This window comes from Macaca nemestrina, chromosome 12 (assembly GCF_043159975.1).
Source record: "Macaca nemestrina isolate mMacNem1 chromosome 12, mMacNem.hap1, whole genome shotgun sequence".
In the NCBI taxonomy this organism is placed as follows: domain Eukaryota; kingdom Metazoa; phylum Chordata; class Mammalia; order Primates; family Cercopithecidae; genus Macaca; species Macaca nemestrina.
In genome coordinates, this window is record NC_092136.1 from 69,331,421 (window position 1) to 69,359,358 (window position 27,938).

At 34.6% G+C, this 27,938-nt stretch overlaps 2 protein-coding genes and 2 pseudogenes across 2 annotated transcripts; 2 read left to right on the top strand and 2 right to left on the bottom strand.

Annotated features, from left to right (window-relative positions):
- The first annotated feature begins 331 nt into the window (after positions 1–331).
- On the top strand, positions 332–12,418 carry LOC139357688 (olfactory receptor 52K1-like). The gene is given in 5 exon segments (XM_071076084.1): positions 332–475; positions 7,779–7,836; positions 8,708–9,366; positions 9,369–9,617; positions 12,287–12,418. Coding segments are annotated over 5 exon segments (1,242 nt in total).
- Positions 12,419–16,091: 3,673 nt separating this feature from the next.
- Positions 16,092–17,821, top strand: LOC105468632 (alpha-aminoadipic semialdehyde dehydrogenase). Its single transcript, XM_011718827.2, has one exon. The coding sequence runs from the start codon at positions 16,108–16,110 to the stop codon at positions 17,725–17,727; it is 1,620 nt and encodes a 539-aa protein (XP_011717129.2). The 5' UTR covers positions 16,092–16,107; the 3' UTR covers positions 17,728–17,821.
- Positions 17,822–20,949: 3,128 nt separating this feature from the next.
- Positions 20,950–21,870, bottom strand: LOC105468912 (olfactory receptor 52A5-like; annotated as a pseudogene).
- A 1,338-nt stretch (positions 21,871–23,208) lies between these two features.
- On the bottom strand, positions 23,209–23,750 carry LOC105468633 (palmitoyltransferase ZDHHC6 pseudogene; annotated as a pseudogene).
- Between the last annotated feature and the right edge of the window lie 4,188 nt (positions 23,751–27,938).

Here is a 27,938-nt window from a genome sequence, read left to right on the forward strand (position 1 = left end):
TGTGGCAGAAGAATTCTGACTTTTACACACACAGATTCAGCAGACTCAGAAGTATTTATTAAATCAATCATCTTTTTTCCACTACAAAGCCCTGACAATTTTGTCAAAATTACTGTTAGTTATAAATGTGTAAATATATAGGAAATTAGTGAAACTAATACGTATTCAGTACACTGTAATTTAAAACATTAGAAACATTGAGATTTAAAATATTTTATTTCTTTGTAAAAGCACACTACTGAGAGTAGTTTAAACAGTGCTTGTCTTAGATGTCTTAGAGCAAGCATCTTTTCTATACGTTGGCAAATTGTTGTACTGTTAAGTTTGGATGATGTTCAACATTTATTATTGGCACTTGAATGTCATGAAATATCCCCGCGAATTCCTGAATCACAAAGGATTATCATTCAGAGATAAGGAGGCAATACTTTTTGACGTGGCACTGTCTACATGTGAAGTGAAGAACAGATGTACAGTAAGCCATTATGAAGGACTTTGAAATAAATGATGTGATTTGTCATGGATCATGCACATCTGTTATTTACACAGTATTTTGTAGATTGAAGAAGTAGCATCAAAGACCATGTATAATAAAATTGCTCACAGTTCATACAGCTTTATTACTGAAACTGGAAATATGTTTCTAGGGGTTAGTTGCTATATAACTCAAGTATGATCATTGAAATTCCTATATACTAGAGTCACGGAGAGTAAATAAAATTGAACACAATATAAGAAGAAAATGTTTCAGACAATGGGCAATATATATACTTATGCATGTAAAATACTATCCTTCCACAAAGAGAAACCCATGAAGTGACATTTACATTCTCACCAGAATTCTATTTGTAGTTTCCTAACGTAAAAAGAAGCAGAATACACACTGAGACCTTCAGTTGTGTTGGGTGAGGAAGAAAGGATTACAGTATAATGTAACTGTGGTAGCTAGAATCTTCAGGGCAAGGTACTGGAGAGGAAGAAAGTTGCCAGAAAAGAGTTAAGAAATCTGCATATAAATTCCCATAATCTGTAAACTGCACTTGTGCAAAACAAAAGTCTGGGAGAGTAAAGCAACTGGGATGGTGTGAGATACTTAGGGAAGCGAGGAATTACTCAGTGCCAGGAGATGTTAGAGTACTGACCAACTAGAGTGAAGAGATCTCTCTGAACATTGCCTGCAGTCAGTTGGAACTGACTATCCTAATGGTTAATCCTTAATAATTAAACCACATTAGCAGTAGATTAATGGCAACTCTAGAATTATGGTACGGAAACCTAAAAGGAAACTTGGAAAGAATCAAGGCAATCTTCTAGTATAATTAATTCTCTAGCAGGACAAAATACGAGTTTACCCATATCACAGACTTGCACATGTATGCCCAAACTTAAAATAGAAGTTAATAAATCATTTAAAAATGCAAATATTTCAAGAAGAATTAAAAAATACAAACTTTCATTATTGTAGCACTCATAATGTTAAGCATGAAAAAAATGCTAAGTAGGTAAAGAAAGAGACAAATGACTAACAGCAGATAAATAAATAAATAAATAAATAAATAAATAAATACATGCTTGCAGATATTACAGATATTTAGATGCTAAAATTATAACATAAATACTGGAATTCCAGCTGCATCCATGTCCCTACAAAGGACACAAACTCATCCTTTTTGATGGCTGCATAGTATTCCATGGTGTATATGTGCCACATTTTCTTAATCCAATCTGTCACTGATGGACATTTGGGTTGATTCCAACATTCTTAGCATACTATCACAAGAACAGAAAACCAAACACCGCATGTTCTCACTCATAGGTGGGAACTGAACAATGAGATCACTTGGACTCAGGAAGGGGAACATCACACACCGGGGCCTATCATGGGGAGGGGGGAGGGGGGAGGGATTGCACTGGTAGTTATACCTGATGTAAATGACGAGTTGATGGGTGCAGCACACCAACATGGCACAAGTATACATATGTAACAAACCTGCACGTTATGCACATGTACCCTACAACTTAAAGTATAATAATAATAAATAAATTTAAAAAAAAAATACTGGAATTAGCAGATATACTTTTATGAATACATAAAACACTAAAGAAAAAACTGATTATAATAAGCAAATAAATGGAGAACTGCCACAGATAAATAAGTATAACAAAGTACAAAATAATAACTATAGAAATAAAAATACAAATATGAAATAAATACTTTGCTTGGACTTCACTGCATATTATTAGATACTAAAAAAGATTAGAAAAATTAGAGGTATTAAAATTTTAAAAATTCCACCAAAAGTGAATGAAATAAAATATTTTTTAATGAACAAAGCGTTAGGAATCTCTGCAACAATACCAAGCTGTCTACAAAATAATTGGACAACCAGTAAAAGGAGAATAAGATTAAGCAATTGCCTATTTCTTTTTAGTTTTAGCAAAAATACTGACCCAGGTTCAAGAAATTCAGTAAATTACAGTGAGGATAAACATACAAAAGTGCCACACTTCCATATATGACAGTGAGATAGGTAATTGCTAAATATAATGAGACAGTGAAATAGGTAATGGCTAAAAATAATCTTAATGTACTCAGGGAAAAAAGGCAAATAATATTCCTGAATTAGTAATAAGGATTACTGATTATTTCCTATTAGAAACATTTCAAATCAGTAAACATAGTAATATATTTTTAAATTTTTAATAAAAATTTATTCTATTAGTCTATATGTTTAAAAGAAAAATGCTTCATAAATTAAGGTGAGTGAGGAATGACTTCTGAAAAAGCACTTATATCTTGGTAAATCTACTAATTTATAAAATAATTTAAAAATCACCAGTAACAATATTAAAACCAATATTTTCAGAATCTTGGAACTTAAGCAAAAACTAGCAAAAATTTGAGGACCATTTATTCAAAAGAAAACTGCTAAGCTTTAATAATAAGAGAAGTACTTGCAACATTTTAATTTGTCTTACTTCAATTCCTCTAAGAAATACTGCAATATTCTTGAAAACCATCACTTTCAGAAATATAGTAACTGTAAAAACTTGTAGGCATATGGTCAACAAAAGGGGCAGAGCAGTATTGGAACTCCACAAAAATTCTCCTCATCTCAAGCATTATTACTATTGGACCTCTGTTAGCTCCTCAAACAAACAAAAAAACACTCAGGTGCATTGTCCTTTGATCTGATTCTCAGCTCACTGTGTGCAAGAAAGCCTATTACCAATGCATTTACTAAGAACAATCAGAGGCAATTGCTTAACATCACAGTTGCCCGATTGTTTTGCATCACATTTGTCTGATGTTGTCTGATATTGTAATACTAGTTGGGGCAAACAAGAGTCTGGCTGAAAACTTAAAAGGAAGACTTTAGAAATGAGATCTCCATAGAAAATTTTGAAAAGCTCTGACATATTCCTTGTAGTTTACAAGGCAATGGGCATGTTCAGGGCTGTGCATATAGCCAGGAAAGACCTGCAAGTGTCTCCACCTCTCATGTCTGGGTCATCTTGAGGACATGCACAAGGGGACATGAAGTCTAAGATGAAGTTGTAAGCTGCCAAAATGTTGAAGGAGTGCTATACCACCATACAGGGATTCCCTTGGCAAAGAGTAGAAAAATTATTGGATCAAGATATTTAAGGAGATCTCTGAATAATTACTAGTGAATCACTGAGGTAGCAAAGAGAGAACTGTGAGTCCACACACTATGAGAAATAAATACTTTATGTAATTAATAGAATTAATCTAAGAAGGTCAATAACAGCAACAACAACAAAAAGTAGCAACAACAAAACAACTGAAACATTACTGAGGATAGAAAGGAAGCCAATTTTTACAACTGACACATTATATTATATAAAAATTTTCAGTATTCAAAAAATATACAAGACACACAGGGAAAAGGATAGTATAGTTTATATACAGAGGGGGAAAATTTCAACAGCAGCTTTCCTGAGGGGTAACAGATGTTTGACTAAAGAAGGAAATAAGTAGAACTTAGTCATTTTAAATATCAAGCAATAAAGGAAATGATAGTTGAAGAACCTTTATAAAAGCATGGCAACAATAACTCAAGAAAGAATTAAGTTAGTAAAAATATTTAAAAACTAGAGTTGTAAAAAACAACTAAAGTTAAAAATGATTACATAGGGGTCAACAGCAGATCTGGATATCAGAAGAAAGAAGCAGTAAATTTCATCATAGGTCAATTGAAATTATGCTCTCCGAGGAACAGAAAGAGAAAAGAATGAGAAAAATAATGCTTTAGAAAAAGAGCTTGAAACGTTTTTCTCTTAAATTTCAGATAGCTTGTCTACATTAAATTAATTTTCATTTATCAGTTTTCTTTTTGATTTTGAAAGTAAACTACATATTTTATTGGTATCCCTGGCATCTTATTTGACTGGCCACCATGGGACAGTCTCTGGAGACTATGGTCTTTATAGGAGAAACACAGGAACACTAAGCACATAGAAGCTCCAAGGAGTTTACAGTGTTAACATGGCTGTGCCAGAGGGATATGGCTACTGCTTTGTGTTTAGACTTTTCCCAGTTCCCTTTTTCTTTGATATTAAATCTCCTAAAGAACCTATCAGCCCTCCAGACTGGAGGGGCATGTTGAGCACTCAAATAGCCTGTTATAAAGCAACCATAACTGCCAACTTGACACAGAGAGCTTCCTGATTCAATGGCAAACACTATCATATTTTTTGTTTGTTTGTTTGTTTGTTTTGTTTTGTTTTGTTTTGTTTTGTTTTGTTTTGAGACAGAGTCTCGCTCTGTCGACCAGTCGCTCTGTCGCCCAGGCTGGAGTGCAGTGGCGCGATCTCGGCTCACTCCAGGCTCTGCCTCCTGGGTTCAGGCCATTCTCCAGCCTCAGCCTCCCTAGCAGCTGGGACTACAGGCGCCCGCCACCGTGCCCGGTGAATTTCTTTTTGTATTTTTAGTAGAGATGGGGTTTCACCATGTTAGCCAGGATGGTCTGGATCTCCTGACCTCGTGATCCACCCACCTCAGCCTCCCAAAGTGCTGGGATTACAGGCGTGAGCCACCGCGCCTGGCCAACACTATCATATTTTTAACCATTTCCACATGTGCACATTTTCCTGAAGGCTACAGTGAAAAATGATCATTTGAGGATTTATAGAGAGCAGTTATTTTTACTATAATCTGCAATATATTATGAATTGTAAAATAGTATCCAACATAAAGTAAGTGGAAATAAAGGAGAAAGATATGTAAACATGTAAATGATATTAAACATTTCTAAGAGACATGTGGGTATTTGAATTATAATACGACTTGGCAGTGGAGAAGAGTAATCAAATAATCCTGGAGGATACATACACACACATTCACACACACACACGCACATGCACATATGTACACAAACGTATGTATTCAACAACCTACCTTTTATGGAATAACCTTGTGAACTTACATTAAAAGTTGGTTTCTGGTTTTATAACTTATGCTAGAAACAATTTTTAAAAAACATATTCTAGCCAGGGGCGGTGGCTCACGCCTGTAATCCCAGCACTTTGGGAGGCCGAGGTGGGCGGATCACAAGGTCAGGAGATCCAGACCATGCTGGCTAACACGGTGAAACCCCGTCTCTACTAAAAATACAAAAAATTAGCCGGGCGTGGTGGTGGGCGCCTGTAGTCCCAGCTACTCAGGAGGCTGAGGCAGGAGAGTGGCATGAACCCGATCACGCCACTGCACTCCAGCCTGGGCGACAGAGCGAGACTCTGTCTCAAAAAAAAAAAAAAAAAAAAAGCATATTCTAAGAAGACAAAGTTAATTAAAAGTAGACACAAATATAAATAAATTGAATCTCTAGAGGGTCAGAAGTTTCAGTAACAAGATTACATCTCTATGAAATTCTTAAGAGGCTGGAGAAAACGTACAGGAACATCGGATCTCCCCTGGAAATTTATTGGGGGTTTACAGAAATTCTGTACCTTCCTTTTGGTACTCACAGTCTGATGAAGGAGACTAACATGAAAATAAACAAATACAAAGAATATGGTAAGAGTTCTAACAGAAATAAGAGACTTGATGACTGCTTGACTACTAGAGTTAAATAAAAAAAGTAAGGATAATTGTGAGATTTCTTACTTTAATGGCTGGGTGGCTGTTGTTTTTACCAAATAAAATACAGTCAGCTAGAGGAGAATGAAAGAACTCACTGAATTTATTTTGGGGTATCTTTATGTGTTGTTACTATAATGCATTAACATAAAATATGTAGTATATTCAAAAAAGTGCATAGAAAATACCATGATATTCAAATAGAGTCATCTACTCTGAAGTGGCAGATTACAGACATGAGTCTTTGTGAACTGACCCAAAAACAAGCAAGCAATCAAAGCCCAGGCTTCAGAAGGAATTAGGTATTTATCTGGTTCAGAAACAGATAGAATAATAGTGCCAACAGGTAGTTACTGGACTTACTAACCGATGGGTTTATATGTTGCAGCTTTAATCATTTGCTAAAATTAGGTAGTTACAGAGGTTTGGGCATATATTCCTACTGCCTTGGCCTACTGTCTGCTGAAGATCATGTCAAGAATGGCCTCATTGAAATAAATGGTGTCTCCAGAGTTTCATTCAAACTAAGCCTTAGAGAAAACAGAGAAGGCTTTCTAGAAGGGAGGGGTGACTGCACAAGCAGATCACACTTTGGGGGTATTCTCCATAAATTTCTTAGTGTCTCACTTCTGGCGCCCTAACAGAAAGCTTCTCTTGGTTATTGGGATCTCACTTAAATTCTTTTTTTTAGTATAGATAAGACATGCTGCCATCTCATTAGTAAATTTATTGGAAACTAAATGATAATTGTTAAATGTTTACATGTATTTACCAAGCACAATTATGCTTGTTTGTAAACTTAAGCAATATTTCTTAGCTAAAAACCTATGTGTACATTTCCACGTGGGTTAAGTTGCTCTTATACCACAACTCTGCTTAACGTTATGCCCTGTAATTTTCCACTGGCCTCTTGTGTGTTCAGTTGTCTCATAAACAGATATATGAATGGAACTGGGCAAACCACATTTCCAAATGAAAAACAATCACTGGAGAGGAGTTGCAAAGAACAAAAGTTTAATAAATACTTTAAAATCTTTTATGTTTTGTAAGTTAAATATGTGTTGATTTTGTCTTAAGTTCTTATCTCTAGGGTACAGGCTTCATCTGTTCTATGTCTCTATATTCTAATAAGAGTTGAAGCTCTAAATGTTTCTAATGTATTTTACGACACGTTCACATTTTTCAATTCCTTACTATGAAACACCTCAGACACTCACTCACATAAGCCCAGTGTGGCATATCTTTAATAGAAGAATGCAGATGCCATAAACAAGAAAAAATTATCCCGCACAGATATTATTTGGACATCCATACAGGGAAGCATTGCCTTAGGAATATTCATCAATATTTATAACAATATATGATAAATAAATATTTACCTTAATTATATTAATTAAAGATCTTAGATAATATATTTAATATAACATCTGATAATATGTATGAATATACTACATATTAATATTTAATATAAATATTATATTAAATAAATATCTTAAACTTTTATATCAGTGGGATTGAGAACCAGAAATTGTCATAATGGAAGCAAGTATAAAGAAATCATGTTACGAAGAGTGGAATGAATATTCTACAAACAATGTGAAGTAGACACTGGATTCCAGGAAGAAGGATAGAGAGCTTTTATCAAAATGAAAAGTTCTTATGACTCTAATTTTAGGCTCGTAAGAAACTACTCTTGCTGCAAAAGTCAAAAAGGCTGAATTATGGACGGTTTGGTATTCACTATCATTATGCAGAGGCCGGGCTGATTCTACAGATAAAAGTAATGGCTTTTCAGAAAACAGGCTGGACTTATTAACTAATGGGTTTATATGTTGCAGCTTTAATCATTTGCTAAAATTAGTAAATAAAATCTCCCATTAATTTTACATGGTAATGTTACTGTGTCCATCTTCTGATCTTCTTAAGGAGTTATTCTAAAATACATATTAATTTACTTTTGATGGATGTTAAAGCTTTTATTGTGTTTAATTTTAACTTTGTCATTACCTTTTATAGTCTTTAGCTTTCAAGTTTTTTATGCTTTAGCATTAGGAAATCTTATTCTGAATTCTTGATAAAGTTATGTTGCATGAGGTTAACAGTATTGTTTTAAAAGTGATAGCATGTTGAAATATCTGTTAATTATTGTGTGTGTGTGAGTGTGTGCATGTGTCTCCATATTTGATGCAAATTTCCTAGAAAATACAACTTAGTTTTTGTTCTAAGACTGTTTGTATCACAGAACTTAACACTGGCCTTGCACAAATATCAGGTAATTTTATTACTAACCGTTCCTCTTAGAGGAAATAAAAATCATGTAGTGGAATTAAATGAACTTTCCAAACTCAGAAAAAATAAAAAATAAATACATGAAATCTTTTCATTTACAGAAGAATATGTGGGAGCTCAGAATGGTGAAATGATTTACCAGGAAATGTATATTTATTGAGGAGAAAAGTCAACTTCTCAGGTAGCCTATTGCACAGTATGCCTGGATTCTCCCACATGCAGAATTATGCAAGAATCACTTCATAATCCTGCTTTAGAAGCCTGGCTACTTTGGACAAAGCAGTCAACCTCTCAATTTTTAACATGGGAGACAAGCTACACATTACCACATCTCATCCTTCTTCCTGATTGGTATTCCTGGTTTGCAAGATTTTCACTGCTGGATTGGCATAACTGTCTTCCTCCTGTTTGTCCTGACCCTGCTGGGGAACAGTGTAATCATTGTTACTGTCAAGTTAGAGCCAGGCCTTCAGCAGCCTATGTATTTTTTCCTTTGCATGCTGGCAGTGAATGACATGGCCCTTGCCTCTTCCACAGCACCCAAAATGCTCGGCATCCTCTGGTTTGATGCTCACAGGATTGACTTTAATATCTGTCTCACACAACTGTATTTTATCTACACATTTTGCGTTATTGAGTCAGCCATCCTTGTTGCCATGGCTTTTGACCGCTGTGTAGCTATTTGCATCCCACTGTGTTATACAACCATCCTGTCAACACCAATGGTTGTAAAAATAGGTTTAGTTGATATAATCCGAGCTATCTTTATGGTTTTGCCACATCCTCTTTTCATTAGTAAGCTACAATATTACACCAAGTATGTCATCAATGATGCCTGTTGTGAGCACATGGCTGTGAGGTTGGCCCGCGCCAGCATCTTCATTTACAGAGTATATGGAATCTCTGTGGCCCTTTCAGTGATGATATTGGACCTAGGGCCCATAGCCACATCCTGTATCAAAATCCTTCAGGCAGAGAAGGATTTCTTTCCTTTCGTCTCTCTTCCCAGAGAACCATCTCTAAATCAATGGGCACCTGTGCTACTCATGTCTGCACTATTCTTGCTTGTTACATACCTGCACTTTTTAGCTTTCTAATTCACTGCATTGCCAAGAAGGAATCTCGAAGTATGCACATAATTTTTGCAACTTTGTACCTTCTAGTTCCCCCGACAGTCAATATCCTGGCATATGGTATCAAAACCAAGCATATTGGAAACCAAGTGGTGGGTCCCTTTTTCTCAAATAAGAAAACTTCTATATCAAATAAGAAAATTTCTCTCTCTCTCTCTCTCTCTATATATATATAGAAATTTTCTTATTATATGTTTTGAGAATAGCCTGGGCAAAGTGGTGAGACCTTGTCTCTAGAGCACATTTTGGTAGAATCTGTCTGGCTCATAAAGCCATAATGCATTAACAAAAGTCATAACCTTACTCTCAATAGGTTATTTTTTTTATTGAGCTATGCTTTTAAGCAGATATATTTTGCATGTTTTTCCTCTATTTTTTGAAGTTTTTATGGTCTTTTTTTCTTTATTTTAGAAATAAAGGAATGCCTTTTTGTGGAAAATTGTCAATAAATACTAGAAATAATTGTTATATATTGTGATTATTTCTTATTATATATTGTTATATTTTGTTATAGTCACAATTATAAAATGAGTAGGCAAATTATTGTAACTATTTAAAATTTCTTAATACTTTAGACTCTGGAATTTATAATAATATATATTTTTTTCCAATTCAAACTCCCTACACATCCTGATGGAAAGTTCTGGAGTAAAAATAATTATTTTCAAGATAATTTTTACCGATTATGAAGATAATGATAATGTATTATCATTCAAATAATGATTACTGTGTGGCTGGTTGTTTATCAAGCTTTATACATGTGTTCACTTCTTTAGTACAGAAAGCTATGCCATGAGAGTGGTGTTATATTTGTACATTGGCATTGTACAAATTAGAAAATCAAGGCACAGAAAAGTCGTGTAAGTTACACAAGGTAACTCATCTAAAGAGTAGCAATGCAGATTTTGAACTCAAGGCATCTGGGTTCAGAATACATGGCCTTAACTATTTCACAATATTGTTTATCACAACAGAAATCTTGAGCCTTTCATTCATTTTGTGAATCAGGAAGCTTATTCCTCTCAAAAGTTTAGGTTGTATTCATCTATATTTGCTCTTCTAATTCTAGATATTGGGGTAGATTTATTGAGTCTCCCTCACCTCCTGCACCTGAAACATTCTATCACAGTATTTTGACAAAGCCACAAAAAAGAATTGCTCCCATTTTACTAATGTTCAATCAATGCAGCCAGGAAACATGAAGACTGTGCTTTCAAAACTTAAGGAAAACTTGAAGAGTCGATAATTCTACTTGTCTGCATGCAATTTTCTTTACTTTAGCTTCAGTGAATAACAATTGTTTGGTCATGTTTTTTAAGTGCCTAAATTGAAGCAATTTACTTAGTTAAGAACATGATTATTATGCTTGCAGCATAGAAACTCTTTGAGTATCTCCCTCAAAGAAGCTCTGTTCAAAACGTCATTTTATTTTAAGACCATTTTCATAAGTGAGGGGTCTTTGAGTTGGAAATTATTGAATTTTAATAAGCATTGGAGTATATTTTTCAAATATCTAATGGACATATGTGTATTCTCACATGAATTAGCTTCTTACAATTTTAGCTTTTTATGTTTGTACCCTATAACCTTATTCTTATTTGTTGATTCATTGAATATGTATCATGTTAACTTTTGTATATAATTATATAGCAACTAGACGTGTTTTTTTTATACTAATGACATATTTCTCTACATTTATTCAATGAGTATATATTGAGTGGTTCTATCAGTCATTTAAGAGCTAGGTTCTGTGGAAAGAAAAGTCAAGTTCAAATCCTATTTTCGTTGTTAATAGCAAATTAATTTTATTTTTAACTTTGTACATCTTTGGTTCCATCACCTGTTAAATGAATAAAATAGTGTATGCACTTTATATGGTTAGGGTAATAATTAAATGTGACAGCGAATGGAGCACAATTATCACAATAGTTAACAAACTCTTATTCCCTAATACTAGTGTCAGTGCTATAGCAGCCACTAGAAATATGTTGATCTAGATGTCTAACTAGATATTGCCACTAGAAGGTCCTATTCCTTGAACTCAATGCCAAAATTGGACATTTTGCACTTCTCCCCCTACCCAGACCATCTTACTAAACTTCTTATCTCAGTGAGTAAAACATCAAGTAATCAAAATTAATAAGAATCAATTATTGTCATAAAGCATACATCAAGTAAAATATATGCTAAAGTGATATAAGAAACTAATAAAAGAATAAACAAATTAATTAAAACACCATCAATGAAAATCCAGCATCTATACCAGATTTTGTAGAAAAAAATAAATTCAATGTAATGTAATTTTCAATTGTGCAGATGATTATGCAATGCCAAAAATAACACTGAGCTGGTGAAAAATTTATAACTAAGGCATATGGAAGGAAATGCCAAGCAAGGCTGAGCTGAGTCTTGAAGAATGATGACGGTTTTACTAGGTACAAAAACAGAGCAAGGGTTTCCAAGTCGAGGTAACCTCACCATGAATGTGAAAAGAAATAGTAAGAAAAGTGAAAAGACATCCAGAAGTCAGTGATGTCATAAAAGTAAAAGGACAGTTTAAAGGAAATCATACACTTAGGAAAGCAGTGGAGCCATCTAATAAGGTTGAGGTCTGACTGTGTCACTATGAAATTTACTGGTCACCTTGAGAAATAAAGAACAATGCAGTCATAATGGTCACAGGCCTACACAATCTTGGCTCTACTCTAACTCCAAATTTCAATTTTTTATTAAATGGTAATACTGCATTTTGTACTCATAGAGAGTTAATTCTACACTTGATCAACAACACAGAATATGGGTATGTCAGGCCCATGTGACTAACATAGGCAAAATCCAGGTTCTGCGTCTTTCTGTAAATCAAGTTTTATTGCAGAAGTGCTATATCCATTAATTTTTATGTTGTCTAATGAAGCGTTTGCACTAATATTATAAAATCTAAGTCATGTGAATCACTGTTTAGCTGTCTATAGTGACCTACCTTTTAGTTTCAAAGATTCTATCAAAATTTCTGTAAAAACCGTGTTACACAATCTACAAAAATATTTACAGCTAAACACTTGAAGAAACGAAGGTCTACTTTATTATTCAATGTTTTCTACATACACACATTTATGTGTGTAATTTATTTTTAAGTTTAATTTTGGGAATACACATCGATTTCAATGATTAAATGAGCATATATCATACCAAAACACATGATTGCCCTTGAGAAATTAATAGATTTTCCCTTTAACTAATAGCTACGGTTATGACAATTTACCTTAAAATTTATTAATTTAATCAGATCTTAGCTCAAACTAAATATGTAAACCATGATATAAATGTATTTATTATTTTATCTCCTGTCCTAGTGAATTTCATGATTATGATTCAAATATACCTATATCTATGTTTGTATATCTATCTCCATACCTATTTATCTTCATCTATATCTATCTATAGATATATGTAGTAAGTTGTGTAAATATTTAGTGGAAAATTTGGGGTTAAAATGTATGCAAGAATTTTTATTTTAGTCCCAATGTATAAAGAGTTTGAAAATAACCAATTCCATCCTTACAGAAGAAAAAAATTTTGAAAAGAAAACCCTGAAAATCAATAAGTTTTCTTCAACTCATCAGATATATGAGGTTTAAAGGCCAGTTGCTATCCCCAAATCTGCAGCCAGGCCAATACAGAGAATCAGAGTCAATATCAGTTTACCTTAAAAGATGCCACTAGAAATTTAAACTGTCTCTCTCTGCAAATATGTTAAAAGACAATCTTCTGGGAGAAAGAAAAATGTATATATCAGAGAAATCTACAAAAAGAAAGAAAGATTTCTGGAAAATAATAAAGGTATATTAAAATATTTAATTTCACTCAGTTGATTTAATAGATAACCCATTTGTCAAAGCAATAGTAGTAACAAGACACAAGTTGATTATAAAATAAAGATAAATGAAATAAATAGAACAAATACTATAACGGATGGGAGGGAGAAATTGGAAAAACTTCACTGTAAGGTACTTTCACTACCTATGAAGCAGTACAGTATTATTTGAAAGTGAGTTTAGAGTAACTCTAAATGTGCACTGAAAACTCTAAGGCAACCACTGAACACTTTAAAAAAGTAAAATTGATATTCTAAGAAAGGAGAGAACCCAGAATCATGTAAAATGCTTAATTAAATCCACAGAAGAAAGACAGAAAAAAAGGGAAAATAAGAAAATAAAAAATAAAGAATAAAGGAAAGGAATAGAAAAGCATAACAAATGCTTGGCAGATATTAATCCAACTATATTGATAAATTCTTCAACTGTGAATTGTCAAAATGCATCAATTAAAATATAAAGATTTTCAGAAAGAAAAAAAAAACTAAGATAAACCTGCATATTATAAGAAACTCAAGTTAAATATAAAAACACATAAAGGTTTAAAGCAAACATATAAAAATATATACAGTGCTAACTAGCCAAAAGAAGTTGGAGCAAATATATTAATTTCAGACAAGGCAGAAATAAAGTGGGTATCACATTATGATAAAAGATGAACTTTCCAAAAAGACGTAACAATCATAAATGTGTATGAACTTAACGATAGAGAATAAAAATACGTGAGCAACATGGACATATCCACTATTGAAACTTGAACTCTCCTTTTTCAGTAATTGATCATACAGGCAGGGTATCAGTAAAGGTATAGGTAACTTTAAAAGCATAATCAGTCTATTTGATCTGTTTGACATTTATAGAATGCTTTGCTCAACAACACAATAAATATTCTTTCAAACTCACATGGAACATTCACAAAGATAAGACTGATTCTGGGCCATAAAAAAACGCCTTGACAAATGAAAAATAATAGAAACAATACAAAGTGAGTTCTCATGCCACAACTACATTAAACTACATAAAAACTACTTTTTAAGCAGAAAGTTAGAAAATTCTCAAATATTTGGAGATTAAACAATATACTTCTATGTAATAATAAGATTAAAAAGTCTCAAGTTAAATATTTTAAAAACTCTATATTTTGAGCTAAATATAAATGAAGATAAAACATCAAAATCTGTGAGATGCAGTGTTATAGGAAAATTTATATCCACAACTGCATGTATTATAAGAACATAAATATCTATAATTAATAATCTAAGCCTCTACATTAGGAGAATAAAGAACAATTTAAATCTAAAATAAAAAGAGGAAAAAAATTAAAAACTTTAAAATGTATCAAATATTTGAATACAGGAAAAAATTCAGAAATTAATAAAACTAAAATATGGTTTCTAGAACAATCAATAAAATTGATAAACCTGTAGCTGAGCAAATAAGAAAATGATAGTGAAAACAAATTACTAATACCAGAAATAAAAGAGGGGGTCATCATGACTCATATGTGGACTTAAAAAAAAATAAAGACATGCTCTAACCAATCCTATGCCTACAATTTTGACAACAAATTATATGAACAAATTCCATAAAAACATGAACTACCAAAATCTAGAAAGAATTAGTCCCATGAATTGGTTGACATCTATTAAAAATGAATGAAAAATAATAAATTTCTGGCCGGGCACGGTGGCTCATGCCTGTAATCCCAGCACTTTGGGAGGCTGAGGTGGGTGGATTACGAGGTCAGGAGATCACGCTAACACAGTGAAACTCCGTCTCTACTAAAAACACAAAAAATTAGCCAGGCGTGGTGGCGGTTACCTGTAGTCCCAACTACTCGGGAGGCTGAAGCAGGAGAACAGCGTGAACCTGGGAGGTGGTGCTTGCAGTGAGCCGAGATTGTGCCACTGCACTCCAGCCTGGACAACACAGCGGGACTCCGTCTCAAAAATAAATAAAATAAAATAAATTTCTAAAACAAAAAACAACAGATTTCACTGGCAAATTCTAGAAAACATTTAAAGAAATGATATCAGTTCCTCTAATCTCTTCCAGAAAATAGAAGCATAGGGAATATTTCTTTTTTCTTTTTCTTTTTTTTTTTTTTTTTTGAGACGGAGTCTCGCTCTGTCGCCCAAGCTGGAGTGCAGTGATGCGATCTCGGCTCACTGCAAGCTCTGCCTCCTGGGTTCACGCCATTCTCCTGCCTCAGCCTCCTGAGTAGCTGGGACTACAGGCGCCCGCCACTGCGCCCGGCTAATTTTTTTTTTTTTTTTTTTTTTTTGTATTTTTAGTAGAGACGGGGTTTCACCGTGGTCTCGATCTCCTGACCTTGTGATCCGCCCGCCTCGGCCTCCCAAGGGAATATTTCTTAATTCATTATATGAGGCCAGCATCATCCTAGTACCAAAGCCAAATGAAAAACATTAAGAGAATGAAAACTTAGACAAATGAGTCTCATGAATGTAGATGCATAAAGCCCCAACAAAATGTTAAGCAATCAAATCCTACAATTTATAAAAACAATATTGTATTATGTCCATGGAATTTATTCCAAGTGTTTAGGACAAGTTTAATATTTGAAAATCAATTAATGTCATTCATCACATCAATAGGTGCTCATATCAATTAATGGAGCAATAGAATTTGCAAAACCTAGCACCCATTTATGAAATAAACAAATAACCTTCCGAATTCTGAGCTCAGTATGTGGCGCCTACCCCGCGCGCTGTGTGTGCACGCTGCAAAGACCAGCAAGCTCCCCGGACCTTGGAGCAGGCCTGCCGCCTTCATGTCCACTCTCCTCATCAATCAACCCCAGTATGCGTGGCTGAAAGAGCTGGGGCTCCGCGAGGAAAACGAGGGCGTGTATAATGGAAGCTGGGGAGGCCGGGGAGAGGTTATTACGACCTATTGCCCTGCTAACAATGAGCCAATAGCAAGAGTCCGACAGGCCAGTGTGGCAGACTATGAAGAAACTGTAAAGAAAGCAAAAGAAGCATGGAAAATCTGGGCAGATATTCCTGCTCCAAAACGAGGAGAAATTGTAAGACAGATTGGCGATGCCTTGCGGGAGAAGATCCAAGTACTAGGAAGCTTGGTGTCTTTGGAGATGGGGAAAATCTTAGTGGAAGGTGTGGGTGAAGTTCAGGAGTATGTGGATATCTGTGACTATGCTGTTGGTTTATCACGGATGATTGGAGGACCTATCTTGCCTTCTGAAAGACCTGGCCATGCGCTGATTGAGCAGTGGAATCCTGTAGGCCTGGTTGGAATCATCACGGCATTCAATTTCCCTGTGGCAGTGTATGGCTGGAACAATGCCATTGCCATGATCTGTGGAAATGTCTGCCTCTGGAAAGGAGCTCCAACCACTTCCCTCATTAGTGTGGCTGTCACAAAGATAATAGCCAAGGTTCTGGAGGACAACAAGCTGCCTGGTGCGATTTGTTCCTTGACTTGTGGTGGAGCAGATATTGGCACAGCAATGGCCAAAGATGAACGAGTGAACCTGCTGTCCTTCACTGGGAGCACTCAGGTGGGAAAACAGGTGGCCCTGATGGTGCAGGAGAGGTTTGGGAGAAGTTTGTTGGAACTTGGAGGAAACAATGCCATTATTGCCTTTGAAGATGCAGACCTCAGCTTAGTTGTTCCATCAGCTCTCTTTGCTGCGGTGGGAACTGCTGGCCAGAGGTGTACCACTGCGAGGCGACTGTTTGTACATGAAAGTATCCATGATGAGGTTGTAAACAGACTTAAAAAGGCCTATGCACAGATCCGAGTTGGGAAGCCATGGGACTCTAATGTTCTCTATGGGCCACTCCACACCAAGCAGGCAGTGAGCATGTTTCTTGGAGCAGTGGAAGAAGCAAAGAAAGAAGGTGGTACAGTGGTCTATGGGGGCAAGGTTATGGATCTCCCTGGAAATTATGTAGAACCGACAATTGTGACAGGTCTTGCCCACGATGCGTCCATTGCACACACAGAGACTTTTGCCCCGATTCTCTATGTCTTTAAATTCAAGAATGAAGAAGAAGTCTTTGCATGGAATAATGAAGTAAAACAGGGACTTTCAAGTAGCATCTTTACCAAAGATCTGGGCAGAATCTTCCGCTGGCTTGGACCTAAAGGATCAGACTGTGGCATTGTAAATGTCAACATTCCAACAAGTGGGGCTGAGATTGGAGGTGCCTTTGGAGGAGAAAAGCACACTGGTGGTGGCAGTGAGTCTGGCAGTGATGCCTGGAAACACTACATGAGAAGGTCTACTTGTACTATCAACTACAGTAAAGACCTTCCTCTGGCCCAAGGAATCAAGTTTCAGTAAAGGTGTTTTAGATGAACATTCCTTAATTTGAAGTTTTCCGGCAGCTGTTTTTGAAGAAGACAAAGAATATTAAAGTTTTCCCTGAATAAAGGCATCACCATGACTGTGACAGTGACTAATCCCCCTATGACCCCAAGGCCCTGATTAAATCAAGAGACTCCTTTTTTTAAAATGAAAATAAAATTGTTACAACATTAAAAAAAAAAAAAAAGAAAAGAAATAAACAAATAAATCTTCCACTTTGTAAAAAAACCCTACAGAACAACCTGATAGTTAACATTACACTAAAGGATGAAACACTAAATGCTTTTCCCCTAAGATCTGAAACAAGGCAATATTTCTCCCTCTCACCACTCCTGATCAACATCGTACTGTGGTTCCTAGCTAGTGCAATAATAAAAGGAAAGGAAATAAAAGGTATACAGATTTGGAAGGAAGAAACACAACTATCTTTGTCCATACATCATGAAGTATACCATGTGATACTTACCATGGCATTATGCATTTGTAAAACACACACACACACAAAAGAACTTTACAGCATAGAGTTAACCTTATTATATGCAAATTAAAAATAATCAGAAGGTAGGGGAGTTATAGAAAGAATGCATATGGTAACAAAATAATCTAACTGTATAATAGATATATGAAACAATCTCACTGAGGGGGGTTGTGGGAAAACCTACTGACATAAGTAACTTGGGAAATGAGTGGTGTGTAAAAATAAGGGCCAAAGGAACAGTGTGTAAACACTGTACTTACTTGATAAAGTTATTTCCCACAAAGCAAACATCATCAATTCTGATACTGCTTTACGTATGTTCTAGAAATTACCAATGCAGTAAATGCATGACAGGTGGTTGAAGCCAGGCTTTCCACTATTAGAGTGAGAATTTATAGATAAGCAAGGAGAAGAGGCTAGAAAAATCTATGTAGGAATAAAACAAAGTTGCACACATTAGTAGGAATTCAAGATTAGCTTAATTTAGGTCCGAATGGTTACATAAAAGAATATTTAGAATATTTATACATATGTGTATATACCTGAGTTAGCATACCCATATACAATTCCTTGCTCTGCCTGCTGAGAGAACCTGAAAGACAGACATTTAAGTCGGAACAAACATACCTGGGACTCAAATACTGGTTCCTATTATGATTCACCAATAAATAAATAAAAGTTTTTGGAGAAACAATTCTCATACTGACACAGGAAATACCTAAGATGATCTTGGAGCATCTTTTAGTTCCATATAAGAGGTGCTAAAACACTCACATACATACATATATATTATAAATACACATATACACACACATATATGTGTATATACATATACACACATATATATACATATATATGTGTATTCACACACATACACACACACACAAACATACACACCTGCACACACAATGAGTAGGCTAAAGAGGAACAGAAGCCAAATGTAAAATATACCAATGACCAAACTGAAATAACTTGATAATAAGTAACAAAACAACTTTGGATTATAATCCAAAGTATAGTATAAGTATCCCTAAATCCATTCTAATATAAATAAATAATTGAATAAATTAATCAAAAGAAGATAAAATCTCCCATGTAGAAGAATTCTAAGTTATTTATTAAATTATGTAGCTATTCCCATCTTTATAAATAAGAAATATATAACTACACTCCTTAAATGTGGATTGCATATAGTTACTTTAAAGAGTACAGTATGGGAATGTTTTAAAATAAGTTTAAAATGGAGAAACCTCGAAGCATTATTTCAGCCAAGTAATCAAGGTCAACACACACCGTGATAAATTATGTTGATGATAGATACCATTGATATAATGTGATCCAAATGGCACTTTAACTCTTACTTCCAAAATCACATAAGCAAACTCTAATTCTAAGAATGACATCAGATAAATTCCAATAGGAGGGCATAATACAAAATACCTGAATAATATCAAGGCCATCAGAATTAAGGAAAGTCTCAAAAATTTTCACAGCCAAAAGGAGCCTGAGCAGACGTGACAACTAAATGTAATGAGGCATCCTGAATAAAACCTTGGGGAAAAGGGAAATTAGATAAAAATTAAGAATATATGAAAAACACTGTAGACTTTAGTTAATTATAACATATGAATATTAGTTTATTAATTGTAAAAAATATGCCATCCTAATGTACAATGCTAACAATAGAACAAACTAGGTGTAGAGTCAGTGGGAATAATTTGTACTATATATGTACTCAGATTTCTGGAAATCACAATCAGTCCTAAATATAAAGTCAGTAATAATGCATTCCAATGCATATTTAAACATTTGGTACCTTCTAGTGTGCACATTATCATAAGACACAAAATAGACTCGAGTGGTAATGATGATGATAATGACAATCAAAATTCTAAGAGAAGAGTTGGTTCATTGTTATTAGAATTATCAGCTTTGACACTATGTATATTCTGGTGTTAAAGAACTTCATGCACTTAATATTTTTAACTTCGTGTACTTAATAGTTTAAGAGAATAACACTTAAATTTGGGGTGTTTTTTAAGATTCATTGAGGTATTATTAAGATAATTTAAGCTTATTTTAAGATTCATTGAGATATTTTAAAGACAATTTTTACACTGAATAATTGAAGAAATATGTTGAGTAATTGGACTACAAACAATCTTCATGATTTCTGTTTTTTTATGACGTCTATTGACTACTGAATCCATTTAACTAAAAATCCGAGGCTTACTGTCTTAAATGCAAACCTGCAACTTTATACATCAGCATATTAATATAGTGATTAGTATAGATTAGTGTGATCATAAAAATAGTACAAATGATTTAGTTCATATTTATTAGAATTATAATAATTAGACTAAATTTTCTATGCAGTGGTGACAATGTAATAAATTTTTTAAACAGAGATTAAAATATTAACATTTAGTGTTGCTTTTTAAAAATATCTGTTATTGAGAGTTAATTAAATTATAAAAAGATCTTTATAATTTGTGCCTTCGTGTCATCTATTGATTAAATGTTATTAGCTCTGTGTGCTTCAATCAATTTTGTAACCAAAACAAGTGAAATTGTTTAAGTAGGAGTCAAAGTCTTACTGTTTCAAATGCAAAAGTAAAGCTATTTCAGCACACAATGAACTTAAGAAAGCACAGATTCTCATCAAGATAGAGGCTGCTTCAAAGTGACTTTTTGTTATTTAAAATGAGATAAATGAGAAATCAGGAAGGATTTTTAGAGTAGAAGATCTTGGACACTCCATCTCGAATTTGTTTGGTCTTTACTCCATAAACAATAGGATTGAGCAAAGGTGGGACAAGTAGGTAAATGTTGGACAGAAGAATATGAATATAGGATGGAATATGGAACCCAAACCTGTGTGTAAAGAAGGAAAAGAAACCCAGGAGATGAAACACAAGGAAGACACAAATGTGGACAATACAGGTGTTAAAGGCCTTGAACCTCGCTTCCTTTTGAGGCAGACTGAAAACAGTTATAAATATTCAAATGTAGGAGAGTGTGATGAAGATTACATCAAGTCCAAGTATACTGAAAGCCACAAACAGGCCATCCATCTTATTGATTCAAACATCATCTGCTGCCAGCTTCACGATGGCCATGTGCTCACAATATGAATGTAAGACCACAGTGGTCCTGTAGAATTTCAGCCGACACTTAAGGAGAATGACACATGGAGCTGCAAACAGGGCTGCTCTGAGTGTCACCCCAACCCCGATCTGAGTGAGAAATTGGTGGGTAAAAATGACTGCATGTCTCAGAGGATCACAGATTGCCACATAACAGTCAATGCACTGAAATGAGTGGATGAACCACATCTGCAAGAGACAGGCATCAAAGTATATTTGTGGCGGATGAAACCAGAATATTCCTAGCATTTTGGGTAGGATGCAGGTACTGAGAGCAATGTCTGTTGCTCCAAGCATTGCCAGGAAGACATACATGGGCTCATGAAGGCTGCGCTCAGCTTTGATGATGACCAAGAGCAGGGAATTCCCAAATACAGCAATGATGTACATGGCGCAGAAAGGAATTCCAATCCAGAACTGCACAGACTCCAAGCCAGGGATCTCAATCAGCATCAGCACTGAAGGCATGAAGACTGTGCCATTGAGCTTGAGCATGTTGACTTACAGCTGCTTTAGAAAGCCTTCTGGTTTAGTTAGCTTTTTTGTTTTCTCTCTTCTGCTATCTGTTCTCGCCTAGATTTATAGAAATGTATATATTCAGAAATTAAATATGGCTTTAAGGGCATTTTGTCAAGCATACTCCTGTACTGGTTAAATAGATCCAGGAATACCTCCTAAGAGCCTCTCTCTCTTAATCTTTCTCTGTCCCATTTTGTCTCTATTTCAACACAAAAGCATACAATACACACACTATTCAATAGACAAAGATCTCCTCATAATAATGTTGTGTCTGTATTTCTGTGCATTTATCAGTTGAAAAATATCAGTTTGGTTTTGCAATAGGTTTAGAGATAAACAAATACAAAATAAAATTGATTATATGTCAAATGGTAAACAAGTCAGATGGAAATGACTGAAACTTGATATATGAATAAAATCTTATCAAAGTTTAGACCTGAAAATGTTGTACTGACAAAATTGTACTCGATAGAACAATAGCCTAAAAGAGAATAATAGCTTAAATCGTAATACATTTTATTTATCTTGAAACATTTTGTCATATTAATATATCAATAAATAATAGCTTAAATCATAATACATTTTATTTATCTTGAAACATTTTGTCATATTAATATATCAATAAGTAATCTTTTAAAAATATATAAGGTGATTACAAATTCTTTAGTAAAATAAATCTGAAAGCATCAAACAAACAAACACAATATTTCAAATGTTCTAGAAAACATTGTAAAGATAAATGTATTTGTTCAATGGAATTTAATTCATGATGTTATTTGTTAAAAAGAATAAACAATTTTTATATATTTCCTTTTTATATATAGAACATCCATTGATCTTTATTTGATCTGACAAAATGTGCACTATTAAAACAGGTAACAAAACTTGAGCTTATATTGAATTTGACAAATTGGGTTCTATAATATCTAGAATACCATATAAGAAATGTCAACTGAGGGAAAAGAGAAGTACCACATGCAGATGCTCCTGGCAAGGAGGGAAACGTATCTGCAGGTGACGACCAGAGTATGCATTAAAAAAATCCTAGAGAAAATGGCATTAACTTACTTGGGTGAAATGTTTTTCTTTTGAGGGGGAAGAAGATGTAGTAAAGAGGGGCAGGAATTCAAAGGCTTGTGCAGAATGGCTTCTCTATTTCAAAATGGTATTAAAAATATTTAAATCATTGCACTAGGGCGCCTTTGAGGAGAAGAACATCTTAACCAGAGTAGGCTCATTGCATAATTCTTTAGCAACATGTACAATTTTCAAGTAATAAAGCAGACTTAAAGGATAATTTCATTTTAACAGCAGCTATCTATTTTTCTTCTCGTCTTCTGAAGTTTGATCTGTTTTAGCATCACAGGCATACTTTTCCATACATTTTCTAGGGAACCATCCCCTTATCCTTGAAACACCTTCTTGTCATCAAGAATTTTGTCTCCATATAACTAATATTGTAAACCTCTTGTGGCTAAAATGAACTTCCTTTTTCGTAGCTCTATTTGAGGCTCTTCAGTGCAGGGCTTGTGAAGAAGGTTTTGGTTCATTTATTCAATGGACAGCAGGCATCACTATAATCTATTAGCTCTGACTCTCTTATCTGCTTTTTGTTTCAACTGTTCTATTGTTAAGCTGTACTGGTGACAGCCTTCTCTTACTGGCCACTCAAGTCCATCTCCTTCAGGGACCCCTGACCACATAAATACCTGTTTAAAGAACCTCCATCTACTTCCTATATCATAAGGAAAAACAAAGGCTTCTTCTAGTTGATAATATTGAATTCAATCTTTAGCCTTCTCCTCAATCCATGATTCAAAAGAAGTTTTGTTTCTGAGAATTATTTTCATCTGGATAAAAAAACAACATCCCACCAGCTATATTTTTTCCTAAAGTTAATCCCAAGGCAAACAAGATGGCAGCAAATGCAGCTAATCCAAATGGATCAGTTGGAAGAGGATCTCTCCAGGCTGCACTCATGTCAGTCTTCACTGTGTTCCACCCAAAGGAGAGCCCATTGATTATAAAGCTTTGTGTACACAGTCATCACAAAAATGAAAGCAGCATGGATATTTATTTCTTATTGCAATACTTGTATGTCTTATATAAAGTCTAATTGTTCTTTGGTTTAATGGGTAGGGTAAAATGTATTTATGACAAGATGGGCATCTAACCTTGCGGAAGAAGAGAGTGAAGTTGCTCTGAACTGGGTACAAAATTTGAATAGAAAATTTAGTTTTTTCTGATATTATTCTCTTTTTTGATTCCCTTTTGAAAAGACATGAGTTATGCATTTATGCACATTACATTGTTTCCTCCAATAATATCTCTGTATTAGAAAATTAATTCAATTAATTAAACTCCTGCCCCTTCTAATGCCTTAAGCTTGTGTTTAGGTGATTGCCGGGTAATCTAGGACTGAGATGATTATATAATCGTTGGTAAATAGCTTTCCTATCAGTTTAGCTCTCTGATATTCCCGAGTGCATGAATGGAAACCACTTCTGAACTTTTTGGACTGATCTAATTATTCTTTGCCTGGCTCTTTATGTTCTTCCTAAACAATCTTACCTCCCTAAATACAACTATCCCATTAGCATCCCATCACACACACGCACTCACACACACACACACAGAGCGAGAGAGAGAGAGAGAAACAACTTTTGACAAATTTTTCCCATCAAATCTATTTTAATTAAAGGCAAGACAATATGTATAGGTATACATAGATACTTTTCTTTTTCCAGTGTGAGATGAAACAGCTTTGTTCTCCAGGAAAACTGTCATTTGCATCATCTCCAGTTTTTCATACTTGCTGATCACTATCTGTGATATTTTCCATTAGCTGTGGTAGAGCCCCAGTGTGGCTTGTGACCACGTTGTGCAAAATACAGAGCCACATGAAGGAGCTTTTTTTCAAAGTTTGCTTGATAACTAAGAGAAAGCTGATGTCGACTTTGATGGGCATTTCTTCCGTCCTAATGTCAAAGAATCTCTTACATGGAAAAGATTCAAACACTAGAAATGCTTTATATGTTTCACTATAGGAACCTTCAATCTAACCTCTTAGCTACCTTGTGTGCTATTAATTCCACCAAGAGGTAAACATCTGTGGATCCAATTTATATTTATACAAAGTATTTTAGAGAGAGTTCTATTAAAGGACCATTTTTCCAAAAAGACAGGAGAGCTCTAAATTACCCAGGGTGAAGATTTATTTTTACTCATATTGGGTGACAATAGATTTTTTTCCTTCACTAGGCTGTACCAAATTTTTTTCAGAGGCATCATGGAGTCAGAATTATAAGTGAGCCCAAAATGCCATCTAACTCCCTTAGTCTCTTAAGAAACATAAAGACAAAGGTTTTTTTTGTCTGTTTGTTTTGATTTGCTTTTTAATTTCAACACTTATCCTTGCTTACTAAGGAATATGCCAATCTTTCTAACCATGTATCTATCTGTCATTAATTCTCACGATCAACTCTCCATACCCTTATGAAGGTCCTTGATGTGAAGCCATTATTTTGTTACTTTTTCATTGTTGCTTATTCAATCAGGCAAAATCTCCTCTGCATAATACCATCCAGATAAGTTACCTTCTGCTGATCAATGCCTAAAAACAGCCTATTCTATATTTCTCCCAGAGAAACCCACTGCTCAATGTAGTTTCTAAACCATTGTTTTTCTATACATTTCATTTATTTTAATATTTTTGTCCCCTTGTATCTGTGTTGATATGTCACCTAACAAATTCCTTAGAATTTTTTTTTTTTCTGACAGTGTGTAGAATTTAACTTGAGGAATGAGATCCCTGGTTTTAAAATTACATACATCTAAATTTTCATAATTAAAAAAGTAAAGAAATAAAAAAGCACATCACATTTTATAATTAGGGTACAAAAAGGTAAGAGAGACAAATATTTTTGTGTCTGGATCTTATTTTTATGTCTTGGTGGATACACTAATATACCAACTTTTCTTTATGCGTTAATATGAGGACAATAGCCATGTCTCCCTCCATGAACAAAAGCTTTCATTCATGTTTCACATTAGCTTCACAGAACTGCAACATAAACTTGCACTTTACCTTGGAAAATTATGTATTAGACATTACTCATATATACATGTTACCTACAATTTCATATCCTGACAAATCTCTCATTTTTCTATCCAGCATATTGTCATGTCTTTTTCTTTCTTTCTTTCTTTCTTTTATTCAGAGCCAGTACTTCATCTTAATGATTCACATTCTTTTACTTTTTGTTCATGGTAAAACACATTAGTTACTCCTTTGATACCTGACACAATAACCATGCTCCCTCTGTGCCTGAAAAATCTTACATTTCAATCAGTACATTCAGCTTTTCTGACAGAGAAGCTCAATGATAAAGAGAAAACTACAATTCTGAAAAGGTTGCCACTACAATTTATGCAGCTCTGAATTCTCTGGCTAAGTTCCAGAATTTCTAGTCTTTTTTTTTTTGAGACAGAGTCTTGCTCTGTCGCCCAGGCTGGAGTACAGTAGCCCAATCTTGGCTCACTGCAAGCTCTGCCTCCCAGGTTCATGCCATTCTCCTGCCTCAGCCTCCTGAGTAGCTGGGGCTGCAGGTGCCCACCACCACACCTGGCTAATTTTTTTTTTTGTATTTTTAGTACAGACGGGGTTTCACTGTGTTAGCCAGGATGGTCTCGATCTCCTGACCTCGTGATCCGCCCTCGCTGGGCTTCCAAAGTGCTGGGATTACAGGCGTGAGCCACTACACCCGGCCTAGAATTTCTACTCTTAAACTTCACCTCTCTCTTCAAATTGTCTATTATAACTCCTCTCTTCATCATAAAATGTTAGTTACAATTATACAAACTCTCAACTCCTCTTCCTCATTCCCTATGCCATCAGGAAGGACAGCTCTCCTCCTGGGACAGATCTATGTTCTCTATGTGCTTGATTATTGTCTTTTCATTAAAGCCTTGTAATAATATAAGCATTTAAAATATATTTGTTTTTACACTACTAACAAAATATTCATGCTTAAACACATTATGTTATACTATAAGCGGTAATCTCCTCCTAATATTCTCTGTTTTACATTTTATTTACAGCTAGGAATTTCAAACGTGGATGAAAAATACGTATCTCAGATTTAAAGTTCCTTTGAATTAAACTCACTCTTCACATTGCTGTTGGCAGAGAGTTTCTCCCTTTTATCCCCAGTTCCTTCTGATCCATAAAGTAAGAAATGCTTCCGCTGAAAAATTTGGGAAGGTAAACTACTCTTAATTCCACTTAATCACTCATTCTTCCAAGAAGGTGAAGATGAATAGTGACTTATATGGTTGTTGAGATTGGGGAAAATGTTCATTTTATGAGAGTCACTTTATTACTTCTGGTGGTCTAGGTCTAAGTTCTCTTTCTTTCTCTCCTTTTCATGCTCTCTCTCTCTCTCTCTCATATCTCCATCTGTACCCATTTCTATCTACCATCTTTATCTATCTCTACCTCTATCTCTACCTTTCCAATACACTCAAGACCAGCTTGTCTTTCTGCTTCTGCTGTCACAGAGTAGATAACTTCATTTTGGAATGACTGTAGCTGGTTGGGGAACTCACTGTAGTTCAGGGAGTAGTAAAATAGCTGATTTGGACACGATCTTCAAGTATTTTGATTTAATGTGGCTTCATTAATCATGTAGACAACATAGCTCAGTAGATTGAGGATTCCTATAAAGAGATATTTGTGCAATTGCACGTGGAAAAAAAAATCGTATTTCTCTGGAATAAAACTGGATAGCTACTATTCATTTAAACCCAGTCTACATTCAGTGACTAAATGCTTAGCATATAATTGTTTTTACTTTATCTTAACATTGCTAAAATACTTATTTTCACTCTTGACAAAATTGTATCTTAGAATTTTAAAGACTATTTTTGAGTTGTACACTTTTCTTAGACTTTGTAATATTTTCTTTAGATTTTCATGTCCTTACCACCTGACAAATACCAATTTATCATTCAACTTTCAGCTCAAGAATCACCTCCTCTATGAA

What these genes read in the sequence shown, in the direction of transcription:
- LOC105468632 (XM_011718827.2), top strand. Translation starts at nt 16,108, where the DNA reads ATGTGGCGCCTACCCCGCGCGCTGTGTGTGCACGCTGCAAAGACCAGC.